Source organism: Oryx dammah, unplaced genomic scaffold, assembly GCF_014754425.2.
Source record: "Oryx dammah isolate SB20612 unplaced genomic scaffold, SCBI_Odam_1.1 HiC_scaffold_28, whole genome shotgun sequence".
NCBI lineage: Eukaryota > Metazoa > Chordata > Mammalia > Artiodactyla > Bovidae > Oryx > Oryx dammah.
The window spans coordinates 40,887,132-40,903,548 of NW_024070212.1; the positions used below are offsets into that span (position 1 = coordinate 40,887,132).

The 16,417-nt window shown below is 33.4% G+C and overlaps 1 protein-coding gene across 1 annotated transcript in view; it reads right to left on the reverse strand.

Annotated features, from left to right (window-relative positions):
- The window catches only part of SLC30A7 (solute carrier family 30 member 7), a 99,043-nt gene that overhangs the window by 73,705 nt on the left and 8,921 nt on the right, over positions 1-16,417 (reverse strand). The window contains exons 3-5 of the mRNA XM_040232205.1: positions 9,789-9,902; positions 5,630-5,717; positions 4,851-4,977 (exon numbers count right to left, since the gene is read on the reverse strand). Coding sequence (XP_040088139.1) covers positions 4,851-4,977; positions 5,630-5,717; positions 9,789-9,902 — 329 coding nt within the window. The remainder of the gene's footprint in view (positions 1-4,850; positions 4,978-5,629; positions 5,718-9,788; positions 9,903-16,417) is intronic.

The following is a 16,417-nucleotide window of genomic DNA, read 5'->3' on the forward strand; positions in this document are numbered from 1 at the left end:
ACTGGAAAACTTACAACAATATTACTTGAAGATTTCAATACCCTACTTTCAGTAATGGATAGACAAGGAGGCAGAAGATCACAAAGCAACAGAAGACAGAACAACTATGAACAAACTATACCTAACAGACAGCTATAGAACATCCCACCCAACAGCAGCAGGATACACATTCTTCTCACATGCATGTGGAAGATTCTTTAAATGTGCATTAAAATATGAAATGACAAAATAAAATTTTTTTTAATTTTAAATAACAAAAGGCATGTCATCTTATCACAATGGAATTAAATCAGAAATCATAAACTGAAGAAAATTAGGGAAATTCACAAATACGAGAAAATCAAAAAGGATACCACTAAATAACTAATGGGTCAAAGAAGAAATCACAAGGGAAATTTAAAAATACTTTGAGATAAACAAAACTGCAAACATGACATACTCAAACTTACATTACAGCAATGCTTAGACAAATATTTATAGCTATTAAGCCTCTGCTAAAAGGAAAAAAAATTCAAATCAATAATCTAACTTTCCACCTTAAAATATTAGAAAAAAAAAGAAAAAATTAAATCCAAAAGCAAGGAAAAGAGTGTATAATAAACATTACAGCAGAAATGAAATAAAGATAAGAAAAGCAATAGAGAAAAACCAAAAGGAAAAAATAATTTGACCACAAAAAAAAGTAAAAATTACTAAAATCACTGCTGACCTTATGAGAAAAAGAAAAGACATACTTTTTAATACATATCTAAAACCATTAGTAAGTCATTTAGATGAAACAGACAAATTCCTAGAAATACATAAACTGGTGAAATGACTCATTAGGAAACAGAAATCAGATAGACCTATAACAAGCAAAAAAACTGAATTAATAATTTTAAAACTGTCAACAATGAAACACTTGGTCTTTACAAGCAAATTCTGCCAAACATTTAAAAAGAATCAAGACTTCACTAGATATCCCTCATCTATGCCCCCTAAAAAACAGAAGAGAAGGGAATACTTCCCAACTCATTATACAAGGCCAATGTTACCCTGATATCAGCACCAGCCAACGATACTAAAAGAAAACTGCAGACAAATATCCCTTAGGAATATAAACACAACAAGTGTGGAAAGTGTTAGTCACTCAGTTTTGTCTGACTCTTTGTGATCCCATGGACCTCCAGACTCCTCTGTCCATGGGATTTTCCAGGCAAGAATACTGGAGTGGGTTGCCATTTCAAGGGGATCTTCCCAATGCAGAAACGAACCTGGGTCTCCTACATTGCAGGCAGACTCTTTACCATCTGAACCACCAGGGAAGTATAAAAGTCTTCTATAAACACACAAGTCTTCAACAAAATACTAGCAAACCAAATCCAGTAATATGTCAAAAGGATCACAAACCATGGCCAAATGGGATTTATCCTAAGAATGCAAAGGTGGTTTAATATCTAAAAACCAAGCAATGTAACACACTATATGAATAGAATAAAAGAACCAACTGATTACCTTTAAAAATGAAGGAAAAAATCATTAAAAAATCCAATACCCTTTCATGATGAAAACACCCAATGAACTAGGAATAAAAAGAAAATTCCTTAATCTGATAAGGAGCATTTCTGAAAAACCCATAGCTAACACAGCTAAAATCATATTTAATGAGGAAATATTGAATGCTTTCACCCTAAAATCAGGAAAAAGAAAAGAATGTCCACTCTCACTACTTCTATTTAACTGTAGGATCTAGCCAGGGCATTTAGATTTGTTTGATGCAAGCAGCTGCCACAAACCTCCAATTTGTAAAAAATGCAGAACCTGCAAAGCTCAATAAAATAAGGTATGCTTGTATATAGAAAATTCTAAACACTCCACTAAAAGCCTGTTAGAATAATAAACTACTTCAGCAATGTGGCAGGATACAATATCAATATACTATATATATATAATATCAATATACTCTCTCTATATATATATATATATATCAATATGAGCTATATTCCTATACTAGCAATGAGCAATCCATATATGAAACTAAGAAAACAATCCTGCTTATAATGGCAGCCAAAAAAAGAAACCTCTACTGGTAAAGTTAACAAAAGAAGTGTGAGATAGTTACTCTAACAACTACAAAACACTGTTGCAAGAGACTAAAGAAGCTAAAAATAAATGGAAGGGCATCTCATGTTCACAGATCAGGAGACTTAAGATGTTAAGATGACAATAATTCCCAAATTGATCTACAGATTCAATACAGTTTCTATCAAAGCCCGAGCTGCCCTTTTTGGGCAGATATTGACAAACTGATCCTAAAGTTTATATGGAAATACAAGAAGCGACCCAGGATAACTAAAGTAACCTTAAAAAAGAATAAAGTTGGACAATTCAAATGTTTTAATTTCAAAACATACCCAAAAGCTACATTAATCAAAACTGCAAGCAATGGCATAAGGACAGACATACAGATCCACGAAATAGAATTGAGAATCCAGAACTAAACTCTCAATTGATTGTTGACAAGGGTGCCAAGACAATTCAATGGGGAAAAACAATCCTTTAAAAAAATTCTGTTCAGACAGCCACACATTTATATACAAGAAAATGACATTCGACTATACCTAATACCATATACAAAAATTGACATAAAATGGATCACAGACCTAAGTTTTAACTCTCAAATTAAAAGATGGTTTCTCATGAGAAAAATCTTATCAACGTAATTACCAACTTTAACAAAAGCAGGAAAAAAAAAAATGATTACTTCAATAGATGCAGGGAAAAAAAAAATTATTAACTTGGTAAAACAGTTTTATCAGAAACAGACCACAAACATCAGACTCATTGGTAAAACTTCAGTAGCATTTTTTAAATAGCAATGGTTCTGAACCTTTATTGCACATTAAAGCTGACTGGAGAGCTTCAAAACATGCTGATGTTGGGGTCTCTTCGTCCAGAGATTCTGATGTAAATATTCTGGGATTAAATCTGGGCATCAACATTTCTTAAAATTACCCAGGTGATTATACAGGTTGACACAATGATATAAGCTATAATTATTTCTAAATACTGTGATAGAGATTCTGGCTATGTAATTAAGACAAATAGGAAAAATAGTTTTCATTCTTAATAGAAAAAACTTTTCAAATACCTAAAAATGAACCAAAGTGACTAAGACAATTTCAAAATTTAAGATGTTAATTCCCCAGAATTAAACATAAAGGCAATGCATTCCCAATCAAATCACAAAAAGATTTTTCATAAAACCTGACAAGGTGATTAAAAATACCAAATGAGCAAGACAGACCTAAACAACTCTGGAGGAAAAAAAAGAGAGAAAGATGAGACTAACCCTTCCAGATGTTAAAACATAAAGTTTATAGCAATTATTCCCATGTGATTCTGAAGAGGCCAAAAATAATCTGATATTTAAGGTAATTTAGGCTAAATGTGTCCTTTTTATCAGTGAGGTAATGAGCAAATTAATAAATGGTGCTTGGAAAACTGCTTATTCATACTGAGAAAAAAAGTCCTAACTCTTCATTACAAAAATATATATAAATGAAGGACCACATAGTTGGGACAAAAACCAAAATTTTCATGGTATTAAATAATAAGACTATTTTTAAGACTCAGGGATAGAAACTCCTTTAAAAAAAAAAGGCAGAAAACATACCACAAAGTATATAAGACAAAAAAGAAAAAGAAACTAGACTATATCCAAATTAAAAACCCCTAAATAAAAGTTTAAACAGAGAAGCCACAGACTGGGAAAAGATATCTGTAACACATAAAACAAAGAATTATTATACAAAATACATAAACAAAAGCTTGTAAATGGATTAATAATAAGACAATAGAAAAATGGGGTGTTAAGGGGGGAAGGGACAATTCCAGAAGAGGAAAAAATCTGAATGATGACCTAAAAACATACAGAAAGATTTTCAACCTCACTACTAGTCAAAAAAAAACCAAATAAAATGAGATATCATTTTTATTAAAATATCAGCAAAATGGTTTTAAACCCATAATAGTAAGTTCTGATATGGGTGAAAGAATCCTAGTACTTACATTTTATGCTGGGGTAAATGTAAATGAGTCATTTGGAGGGTAAACTACTAATGTCCATTGAAACTAAACATTATATATCCTGTGTTCCAGCAATTCTATTCATATTCGAGAAACTCTCAATTCAAAGAACCTTCTGTGATGATGGAAATTGTCTATATTTGCTATCCAATATGGTAACCCTATGTATCTACTGAGCACTTGAAATGTCATTAACTGAATTCTTAATTTTATTAAATTTCATTAACCATAATTTAAACATAAATAGTCACATGCGACTAACAACTACTATATAGGACAGCACAGCTCTGGAAAAACGTTTGCATGTGTTCATAAAAATATGCTTCATATGGAAGTATGACAATCCATAGAAGACTATTTAAATAAACCACAGTAACCCACACCATGCAGTTTTATGTGTCTGTGAACAAGAGAAGGTGCACTGATGGACACCAGGTGGAAGGATCTCAAAGCCAGATTGTATTATAAATTTCATACCCCCATACACTGATTTTTAATATCTAAATTTATATTGTCATTTTGGTATTTGGTTTATATAAATGTTATCGTACCAAACAGATGAGCTACAGAGGTCTTGAAGCAGCTACACCAAACTGATACTGTAACTCTGAGAAGCCACAAAAGGGGAAGGTTCAGGAAGACATTAACATGAGTCAATTAACATATTGTTCTTGTTATTAAAAATCAATATAGAGTTAGACTTTAAAAATCATCAATTTTCAAAAGTGAATAATTATGACAGAAACCAGAAATGAAGAAACAAAGGGTTCTAACCATCATACCAGAGCCATGAGAATGTCCATGACCTCCATGCTTGAAAACAAATATTCCTACTAGGTTTACCACAAACCCAAGAATTGAAACAAGAAGCAGTCTCTCATGATGTACATCTGGAGGGGCTAATGCTCTCTAGAAAACACAGAATACAAACAAACTGTATTGATATATTTTCAGACTAATCAACTGATAAAAATAAAAAGCAATTAAAAAAAATTTTTTATTTTCAGAATTAAAACCACTCCAAAATTGTCTGCCAAAACAGTTAACAGAAATAAAACCATGGCTCACATATTTCAGAAAAGGTAACAATCGTTATTTTTAAGTAAGTACACTTAAAGGCATGAATATTTGGACTAAAACCATCCTTCTTTGGAATCTTAAAATACTGTAATTAATTTTAAGTTGATTAACTTTTAAATTTTTACTTGTCTTAAACATTGAAATATTGAAGATTCATTGGCAAAATCCTCAGATTCTATCTTAAGAACTATTTCCAACAGAACTCACCACTAGGATTGTTGTGTGTTTACCTTTCAGTGTCAGAACATCATTCACAGCTTACAAAGCACTACTATTTGTTTTCAAGTAGTTTCACATAAAATTTTCCAATTATTTTATAAGCTCCTCTTGTATACACATAATACTTTATTCAACCCAAGACTGGCCTCAGTAAATACTCAATGATAGTGTGAAAAAACAGCTCTATTACATGTATCTTTAGTTAATAAACATTTTCATTACAGAAATGTAATTTACTGGCTCTAATTATTATCTACTATACCTCAACTCCTTCTGAGAAAATAAAAAAAGCAGTGAAGATCAAAAACAGGCCATTGACAAAGCCAGCCAGAACCTCCGCTCTAACATACCTAGAGAAGAGCAAAGTAAACAACTGAATTAAGTTATTTCTTTAAAAGAAAACCAAATCATAAATTTACATATATTCAGAGGTACTAAACCATACTATACAGTTATATGTAGCCAACAAAGTCCCAGTGTTTATAGTATAGCATTTTTATTGTACATGTCATAAAATTGAGAAAATAAATTTAATTACTATGAGTTATGTTTAAAGAAGAATGCCATAAAATACAGAGATATCTACAAGCCAACCAAAAGACCTTTTTAGAGTAAGCAGTTTTCAAGAGACCTTTCAGAGAAATGTAAATCTCAAGCTGCAACTGGAGAAGGAAGAATAGGACCAGATAAGTGGGCAAAGAAGGAAGGATACAAAGATAAAAAGTTGAGGAAGAGAGCTTGAAAAAGGGTATTTGTAACTTATGAATTCCTTCTTTTCTAAGAACTCCTTATGCTTTTTGCTTTGTATCTTTCAGCTTTCAAATCTCTGGCAAGTAGAGCTTTGATTTGAAGGAAAAATAAAATTAGTTCAGAATTATCCCAGAGACAACTTGAGATTTATATTTCTATCACTCTCCTTCTAAAGATGAATAAATTTAAGAAAAAATCTTCGATTACCTAAATTTTAGAATCAATTCTAGTTCCACATAATTTGAATTAAACTATTTTTAAAATACCTGTCTTTTGTTCCATGGACTTCTGAAGCTTTCTGCTTCCTACCTGTGTGAAGCATTGGGGAAAGATTTTATTTTTTCATGAGCTATATTTGGCTTAGTTAAAGTTATCAGAAACAACTTTAACTTGGCAGTTTAACATGTTCAGACATTATTCAAAGGGTTCTAACAGCAGTTAATCACTCTGGTCCTTAAACAATGTAATAGGAGCATCAAAAATATGATTTTTTTCAAGCTTTCTATGTTAATTTCTAGATAACACAATTTTTACTGCAAAAATATTTTAAAGTAAATAGAACAAACTCTTTAAAATATATTCCATACAGTTATGCCGGAGTTTGCCCTAAAAAGCACATTTCAAAGTAGTATATATATATCAATACTCAGAAATAAAGCATATGTCTACCTTCTAATACATATAAGTGAATTAATATATTATTTGTCATAGCATATACTTTTTTTATTATTAAACTCAAAGAATTTACTGCCTGCTTTCCACAATCCACACTAGGAATTTATCTGTATCAGCAGGGTTACTTCTCCAAAATAAAAAAGCACTTTCTTTTAACCCACTCTTCTAATCTCATAGCTAACACATGATTTAAAGCCTTTTGTCCTTGAGTTCCACTAGATTTCAAGATCAAAGGCAAGATCAGTTTTTAGGTATCTCTTTGTCCCTAATGCTTAGTAGGTGTTCCATAAATTCTGATAAATAGTTGGGTTAAAGTGATTTAATTGGGTTTAATATATTTGCTAAACTTGATTGCTGGATTAAAATGAAAAACTTGTAAAGTACAGACACACTTGCTTTTACAATTGACTGTGTTTACCTGAACACTGTCTGGGAATTGAAATGTATGGTCCATTAATGTAATATTACCTATTTAAGAATGATTGCACCTGTATTCCTTAGCCAAAGCAAAAAATATACAAGTATATGTACAAATGTATATTAGCATGTACATATGCATCCACCTATCTATCACATGTATTACCTTTATTCTGGCTTTACTCTTTCAAAATTAGGAGTGTAACCAGACACAATGGTGACATCACATAAAAAAGTACTGAAAAGCTTTTGCTGCCTCTGAGATTCCTCCTATTGTTTCTTCTATTGCACTCAGTCTGCTACTGTGATCATAATGAATTGGAAATTTGGGGATTCATCACTGGCTTAGCCTGTTCAGTGACATTCTGATATACTGGCAAAACAGCAGTATATTTCTACTCTTGTTACTTACTACTATAGCAATTACTAACAGTTTCAAATGTTACATCAGCTTTTATTCCCTAATTTTTCCCTTCTCAAAAGAAAAAAAGAGCAAAGAAGAAGAAGACAGGATAAACAAATTAAAAGGTGGCAAGAATATTACTCTCATATATTTTAGTTAAAGGTGAATTAGTAAAACCTGCTATGGTACTGAAGGTATTCAAAGCCATTTCTAAAAACCATCTTATACCAGGAGATTATGTATTCTAAATAGAAAACACAGGTTTTCTATTTCTTAGGGTTTTCATACCCTAAGAATTAAGAATTTTTACTTACTGTCTATCCAGAAATGTTGCTTAATAAGACATTCTAATTTGATTTCTTATATAAAATATGTATGAATTACTAATTTTCCAACACAAAATTATAATTTCACACACAACCTTTCTTTAGTAATTCAAAATATACTTAAGAATCTTTGATTATATAGTGACATGGAATAGGTTCTTTTCTGAGTTTTCAAGCTTTTTGGATTTGTAAACAGGATCTCTTGCTCTATACTATAAAAACAATATAATTTGTTTTTTGTCTCACTTTTTGTAACTTTATAAGTAACCACATCACCTGGGTTATACTCCAGATCAGAAAGTTCTGTCACAGAATTTCACATATCTCTCTTTTAGCACTTGTCACACAATGTATAGTTATTACAGTATTTTTACAGAACTGTTTCCCCACCAGACTACAAGTTCCTCTGAGGCAGAAGTCATACCTTATTCCTTTTGATATCATTAGAAGTAACATAGTATTCAAATCATAGTGGATCCTCAATAAACATTTGAAGAGAGCAAAAGCTCATGCAAGCAGTATGTGCTCACTCAACAACAAAAAAGCTAGAAAGAAAGAGGAAGCAGTGGAGGACTACGAGTAGAAGAGATACAAGAGGCAGTTCATGTAAGAAGGTGGATGTGAATGGGAGAGGGAGCGAATGAGAGAAACTGCACAAGAAAGGGAGTTCTCAGGGAAGAGAAACCTGTGAAAGAAGGAAAGAGAGCCTGGGAAAAAAAAAAAAAAAAAACTACAGCTGAAGAGGTTAAGGGGTGGGAAAGAAAGAAAGAACCTAAGGGGTACAGTGGTATAGTACAGAGGGACAGAATAGAAGAAAGGAAAAAATAGGAGAAAAGATGTGACAGAAGGAGAAAGAATGAGAGTAGAAGGGAGAGGAAGAAAAAAAACCTGAACACAGACCCAAGTAACTAGAAAGAAAGAACAGCAAAGGAGAAAAGGGAATTTAGGAGAAACAAAAGGGAGAGAATGAGTAGGAGGATGGGGACAAGAATGAGAGATGGAATGAAACAGGAAAGACAGCAAAGAAAGGCGAGAATGTGAGACAGCACCCAAAAAAAAGAGGGGAAAAGACTTAGGGCAACTGAACAAACAAGCAGGTGAGAGGGAAGAAGGAACAAGGAAGTAGGTGGAAGAGAGACAAAGCGTGAGTGCTGCCAATACACAAATATAATTACATTGTAAAATATTCTGGACTCAAAAAAAAAAAAAGAAAGAAAACACTCAGGCAGTATAAATCAAATAATGGAAACCCCATTGTTTGCCCCAGTCAGAGATGGCATAAAGAAAGCTCTGACTCTAAGGTTACTAGGCTCAGAAGTGAGACCAGATGTTCAGAGCAAGTCCCTTCAGCATAATAACACTTTCCTAATATTTGATTAATCATCTGAATTCAGCAAAAGTAAGAGAAATATTCTACATAAAGGCACAGCTGAAGACAATACGTAAACAAAATATCAACCAAAAATGAAAAATAAAGAAGCATGATCATATTCATATTCTGAAACTTTTTCTTTTTCCTCTTCTCTCAAACAAAAAAAAAAGAAAAGGTTAAAAGCTGGGAAATTGCCCTATCTAGTAACAATCTCACCTGAAATTCTCTGGTAAAATCAAGATGCAAAAGAACTTAGATGCAAAAAAAATTTACATATTATAGATTCTAATTATATATTGTCCAAAAACAGGCAAAACTAACCCATCAAATCAGGAAAGTGGAAGGTGAGTGGGGGGCGGTTTCAAGGGTTCAAGTTACATAAGTGCGTTCAACTGTGAAAATTAAGAGAGCTTGAGATTCATATATTATTTTCTATATTTCTTATACTTCAATAAAAATGTTTTTAAAAAGGTCTTACCCATAAGAGAAAGCATCATTATCTCTCCATTTTGAAATAACAGATGCTGCCAATCCAGCCAAAATGGCAGTGCTATCGAAAAACATGTGAAAAGAGTCGGAAATCAAACCTAAGCTGGAAAAAAACAAACACATTGGCATATTACAATAATAATCAAATAGCAGTCATCCTCTAAAAATCTAAGATTCAGCCTCTGCTTATCAGGAACTAATCTTATAAAAGGACAACACTGAAATATGATATATTGAAAAATATCTAAGATAATTTTCAAGTGTCTAAGAAGACACCCTCACACCCCCTACCCAAGGAAGAGCCCAGCTGCTACTGCTGAAAGAAAGGTAGGAATACGCCCACCCTCTAGTGACTAGCAAAGGTCAACTAGAAAGAGAAACAGAAAAAATAGCTATTTGTTACTGGGGCCAAGGCTGAGGCCAGCTTGGGCTCAAGACCTTATTACACTGATACAAAGCAAAGGTCTGCTATCAGAAAAGCAGCAAGGCCCTTTCTTCTTTTTTTGATACAACTCTGGCAAGAGGGATGAGAAATGGGGCGGGAACATTAACAACACTCACTCCTACACTCAGGGGTACAGGGCCTCAGTATTCTGAGGCTGCAAAAGGAGAACCAAATACCCATCCCCCCACTTCTCCAACCAAAGCCTTGCCTAAAGCAAAAGACAACAGCAATCTACCTCTGAGAGTCAAGAGCGAGCAGAGACTCCTCCCTTATGGTGCAGGGATGCAGGACTTGCTGAAACCTGAGAATGTTAACTAGTAATACCAAAACACAATAGCCTAGCTCAAATATTGAACAGATAGGTTCAAAACTCCCACACTAATGGCCTGACCAAAAGAAGGAAAAAAAGAAAAAGATGTGCACACCTGTGGTCATAAATACTACTAACCTCAGTCTCTACTGTTCTTTTAGACATAACATACAGCACTCAATAAATATTTATAAGGCATATTAACAAGATCGAGGAAAAAAAATAAGACCTACTGTCAAAAGCTACAACAGTCAAAAGAAGCTGAATCTGAAAAGTCCCAGAGATTATATATAATAGGAACTATAAAATGTGATTAATATGTTAAAGGATATCTTACAAAGCTGGGGAAAATTTATGATCAGAAATAGAAACTAGAAAATAATCAAATGGAAATGAGAAAAAAATTTTTAATATCATAATATTGAAGATTAAAAATAATATACACGGACTTCTGAGCAGACAGGACAGAGAGAGAAAGAATCAGTGAGATCAAACTACATTATCCTGAGTAAAACACAAGAAAAGGAATGCAAAAACAAGAACAGAAAATTCAAAATCTGTCAAAGCATCAGACAGACATGTATTTGGATTCTCAGCTATGGAGAGGGAAGAATAAGGTAGAAAAAGTATTTAAAGAGAAAATGATTAGAGTTTTCCAAAATTAATGGAAAAAACAAACAAACCAACAACAACAACAAAAAAAAAAAACAAATTCCATATCCAAGAAGCTTAATGAGATCCTAGCAAGGCAAAACCCTGCAACTCACAAATTGCTGAATACCAAACAGAAAGAGAAAATTCTGAAAACAGTCAAAAAAAAAGAAAGAAACACTGGATACATAAAAGCAAAGCTAAAGATTAACAGCATATTTTGCATCAGAAACTAGTCAAGGCAGAATGCAATGAAATAATATCTTTATTGAAAAACAAAAAATGTGTCAACTAAAATTCTATATTGTATATAATATCTTTCAAAAATGAAGGCAAAACAGACTTTTTCAGACTACCGAAACTAAGAGAATTCACTGCTAGCAGGTCTGAACTACAATAAAGTTATTTAAGTACAAATATGATACCACATGGAAACTTAGATTTGTATGATAAAGATCACTGAAAATGATAAACAGGTGGGGAAACATTAAATATAATTTTTCTAACTTTTAGTACCTTTAAAAGATACTTTTAAAAGTAACTTTAAAACAGAAAAGGTACCTTTAAAACAGAAAAAAGGAGGATAAAACAATAAAGTTGGTTCTTTGAAAATATCAGTAAAATTCACAACCTTTAACTAAAGTGACCAAGAACAAACAGAAAGGGCTCATTATCACCAAAATCAGCAATGAAAGTGACACACTACTACTGACTTTAGGGAAAATAAAGATTATAAGAAATTACTATGAACAACTAAATATAAGCCAACTTATATGATATATACAAACTCCTAAACAATCTTCTAGCAAAATTGAGTCAAAAAGAAGTCTAAACAGATTTATAGAAAGTAAGCAGATTACATTAATGCTTTTAAAACTTTCAACAACAAAAAAAGCCTAGGCCCAGATGGCTTCACTGGTAAATCCTACTAAACATTTAAAGAACAATAAATACCAATTCCTAGAAGAAGAAGGAATACTTCCCAATTTATTGTATAAGTCTGATCCCCAAATCAGACGAAAGACATCACAGGAAACTAGAGACCTGTAGTTTTTGCAAACACACACACAAAAGAATCTTCAACAAAACACTAGCAAATCAAATTCACCAAAAAAAAGGAGAGTACAGACCACAACCCACAACCCACAACCCACAACCCCAACAATGCAAGGTTGGTTAACTACATGAAAATCAATAAATATAATACATCATATCAATGGAATGAGAGACAAAAACCACACTATCATCTTAATAGAGGCAGGAAAGTATTTGACAAAACCCAACATTTTTATGATGAAAACATTCAACAAACTTGCAGTAGAGGGAACTTCCTGAACTGATAAATAGCATCTACAAAAAACCCACAGCTAACATCAGCATCATTATAATGGCCAAAGATTGAATGTGTGAGTGTGTGCTCAGTCATGTTCAACTATATGCGACCCTTTGGACTGTAACCTGTGAGGCTCCTCTGTCCGTGGGATTTTTTCAGGGGGTGGGTTGCCATTTCCGCCTCCAGGGGATCTTCCTGACCCAGGGATCCAATCCACGTCTCCTGTGTCTCTTGCATTGCAGGCAGACTCTTTACCACTGAGCCATCCAGGAAGCCCCAGAGTGAATGCTTTCCTCTCAGATCAGGAACAAGATAAAAATGTCCCCTCACCACTTCTATTTAACGCTGTACTAGAGAGTATAACAAGGCAGGAAATGAAATAAAAAGCACCTAGACTGGAAGGGAAGGAGTACAAACTATTTCTATTTGCAAGTGGCATGATCTTATATATGCAAAATCTTAAGGACAATTTAAAAAACTGTTAGAACTAATAAATTAATTTGGCAAGGTTGAAGGCTACAAGATCAATATATAAAAATGAGTTATATTTTATGCATTAGTGATGCACAAAATGCAATTTAAAAAATTTCCATTTATAATAGCATCAAAAAATACTAAAGAATAAATTTAGCAAAAAAAAAGTGCAAAACCTACACTCTGGAAACTATAAATATTGTTTTAAAAAAATAAACAAGACCTAAATAAATGGAAAGATATCCATGTTTACGGATAAGACAATACTGTTAAGATGTCAATACTTCCCCAATTGATCCACAGATTCAATTTATTCTCTATTAAAATCCCAGCTGACCTCTTTGGAGAAACTGACAAGTTGATCTTAAAATTCATATGGAAACGCAGGAAATCTAGAATAGCCAAAACAATACTCAAAAGGAAAAGCAAAGTTGGAGAACTCACACTTCCCAATTTCAAAACTTATTATAAAGTTACAGTAATAAAGACAATATGGTACTAGGATAAGAATAAACACAGAGAACATTGGAATATAATTTAGAGTGTCCAACAAATGATGCTGAAACCACTGGATGTCCACATGCAAAAAAAATTATTTTTGACCCTTTCTTCATATTATACACAATAACTAACCTAAAATGGATCAAAAACCTAAACATAAAAGCTAAACTAGCAGTCTCAACCTTTTTGGCACCAGGGACTGGTTTCACGGAAGACAATTTTTCCACAGATGGGAAAAGGGTAGGCATGGTTTAGGTGGTAATGAGAGCAATGGGGCAGAAGATTCAGGCAGTAATGCGAGTGAAGAGGAGCCCAGGGAGCTGCTCATCTCCTGCTCTGAGCCTGGTTTCTAACAGTCCATGGCCCAGAACAAGTCCAGTGGTTGGGGAATTCTGAGCTAAAGCATTCACAACCTCAGGTTAGGCAACGGTTTCTTAAATATGACATCAGAAGCATAAGCAATAAAAGAAAAAAAGAGGAACACAGACTGAACATCATTGAAATTTTAAAACTTTCATGCTTCAAAGGACAATATCAAGAAAGTGAAATGACAATGTCCAAGTGGGAGAAAATATCTGCCAATCATATATCTGACAAAAGGCTTGTATCCAGAATATATGAAGAATTCTTAAAACTCTTCAAAGACAGAAAATATCCATTTTTTAAAAATAAAGGATCTGAATAGACATTTCTCCAAAGAAGATATACAAATGGCCATCAGCACTAGAAAAGTTACTCAACATCATTAAACACAAATCAAAATGATGATAAGTAACAACTTCACATCCACTATGACCACCAGAATAAAAAAGTCCTTATATACCTATGGCTGATTCATGTGGACGGATGGCAGAAATCAACACAATATTGTAATTATCCTTCAATTAAAAGTAAATAAATTAAGAAAAAGAAGTCCAATAACTACACGTGTTGGTGGAGAAACTGGAATTCTTTCATACTGCTGAAATATTATTTGGCAATAAAAATAAATATACTGATACACGCAGAACATGGAAGACCCTGGAAGCCATATGCTAAGTGAAATAAACCATCACAAAGGATCATACACAAATTATTCCATTTATATAAAATGTTCAGAACAGGCAAATATATAGAGACAGAAAATAGATTAGTGATCACCTAGAATTGGGACGTATCAGGGGACAAGGGAATTGGAGGGTGATAGCTAGGGCTTTAAAGTTTCCTTCTGGAATAATAAAAGTGTTCCAAAATGGATTTTACAACTCTATAAATACATTAAAAGCCATTCACCAGTACAACATAAATGGGAGAATTTTAAGGTATTTGAATTGTATCTCAATAAAGCTATTTTTAAAAAAGATATGTGACAATCTAAGGCAAGGTCAGCAAGCTATAGGCCACAGACTAAATCTGGACCACCATCTATTTTTGTAAATAAAGTTTTGCTGAAACACAGTTATGCTCATTTGTTTATATATTGTCTATGGCTATTTCTGTGCTGTTACAGTAGAATCGAGAAACTGTGACAGAGATTTTATGACCCTTAAGGCCTAAAATATTTACTATCTGCTGTCAAGAGGAAAGGTTTATTTATTAACCTCAGGTATAAAGTGAAAAGAACACTATATTGTGGGGTTTACATAAAAGTGAAATGTATGACAGTTAAAGCACAAAAGATAGAATGAAATGGAAGTGTATTATTATAAAGTTCTTATAAGATACATGAAGTGATATATTATCTGTGATGTTAAAGATATATATTATACAAACTTTTAAGAAAGACACTGAAACAGGAGGGTAGGGCAGGAAACACTTTTGGGCAGAGGATTCTGTACCAACACAAAGCAGATGTTCTGCTAGCAAGAAACTCACTTTCACCCAAGACTATCCTCATATATGTGACAGACTTTCACTGTCATGAAGGGAAGAGTAAAAATGTAAAAACAAAAACCATCAAATGAAAAGCACACCCTCAAGGCCCAGGCTCAAAGGGCCTGCCTAAGACTGAGGCTTTGTCAAGATAATGAATGCCCTCTGCCCTCACCACAAACCTCACACAGAGTAACGACAGATAACCATCTATAGCTTGGCAGGTGAAGGGCACCATGAGCACAGACAGAGAGCTTCTGTGACACACACGTACAAGAATACTGGAAGTGAAAGGCCTAACCAACTAATAGACTGACAGAGGACACATACCTATTCCTAGTAATAAATACTATTACCTCAGTGTCTACTGCTCTTTACTTGTAAGGTCCAGCTTTTGATCAAAAATCTCAAGAAACACAAATAACAGGATGAAAAATAACTCGTAAAGAGATAATGCAGTTAACAGAACCAGATAACAATATTGACCCAGATACAGGAACTATCAAAACTGTAAGTAAGAAAGGATCTATGGGAAAAGTGAAGTCACTCAGTCGTGTCCGACTCTTTGCGACCCCATGGACTGTAGCCCACCAGGCTCCTCCGTCCATGGGATTCTCCAGGCAAGAGTACTGGAGTGGGGTGCCAAAGGTGAGGAAAAAAATGCATGAATCAGTAAGAAATTTCAGCAAAATGGGAAGTACCAAAAAAAAAATTTAACAAAAAATAAGGTGTCAGAGATGAAGAATTCTTCCAACTGGCTTAACCACAGACTGGAAAGAGCTGAGCATCATCAGGGAACTTAAGATAGGTCAACAGAAACATTCTGAAAGCAAGCACATCAGCAGTTCAATCTTTAAAAATAAGAAGTAGCAGAATGGTTAAGAGCACTACTTTTGAAGTCAGAGTATCTGGGTTCAAATTCCAGGTCTACCATTTACTAGTTCTGTGACTGTCAACTTGCTTAACTACTTATTTAGCACTATTTAAACAGGTAACAGTAAAAAGTGTCATAATTGTTAAAACTGAATTATAGTTATGCAACATATCACAGTG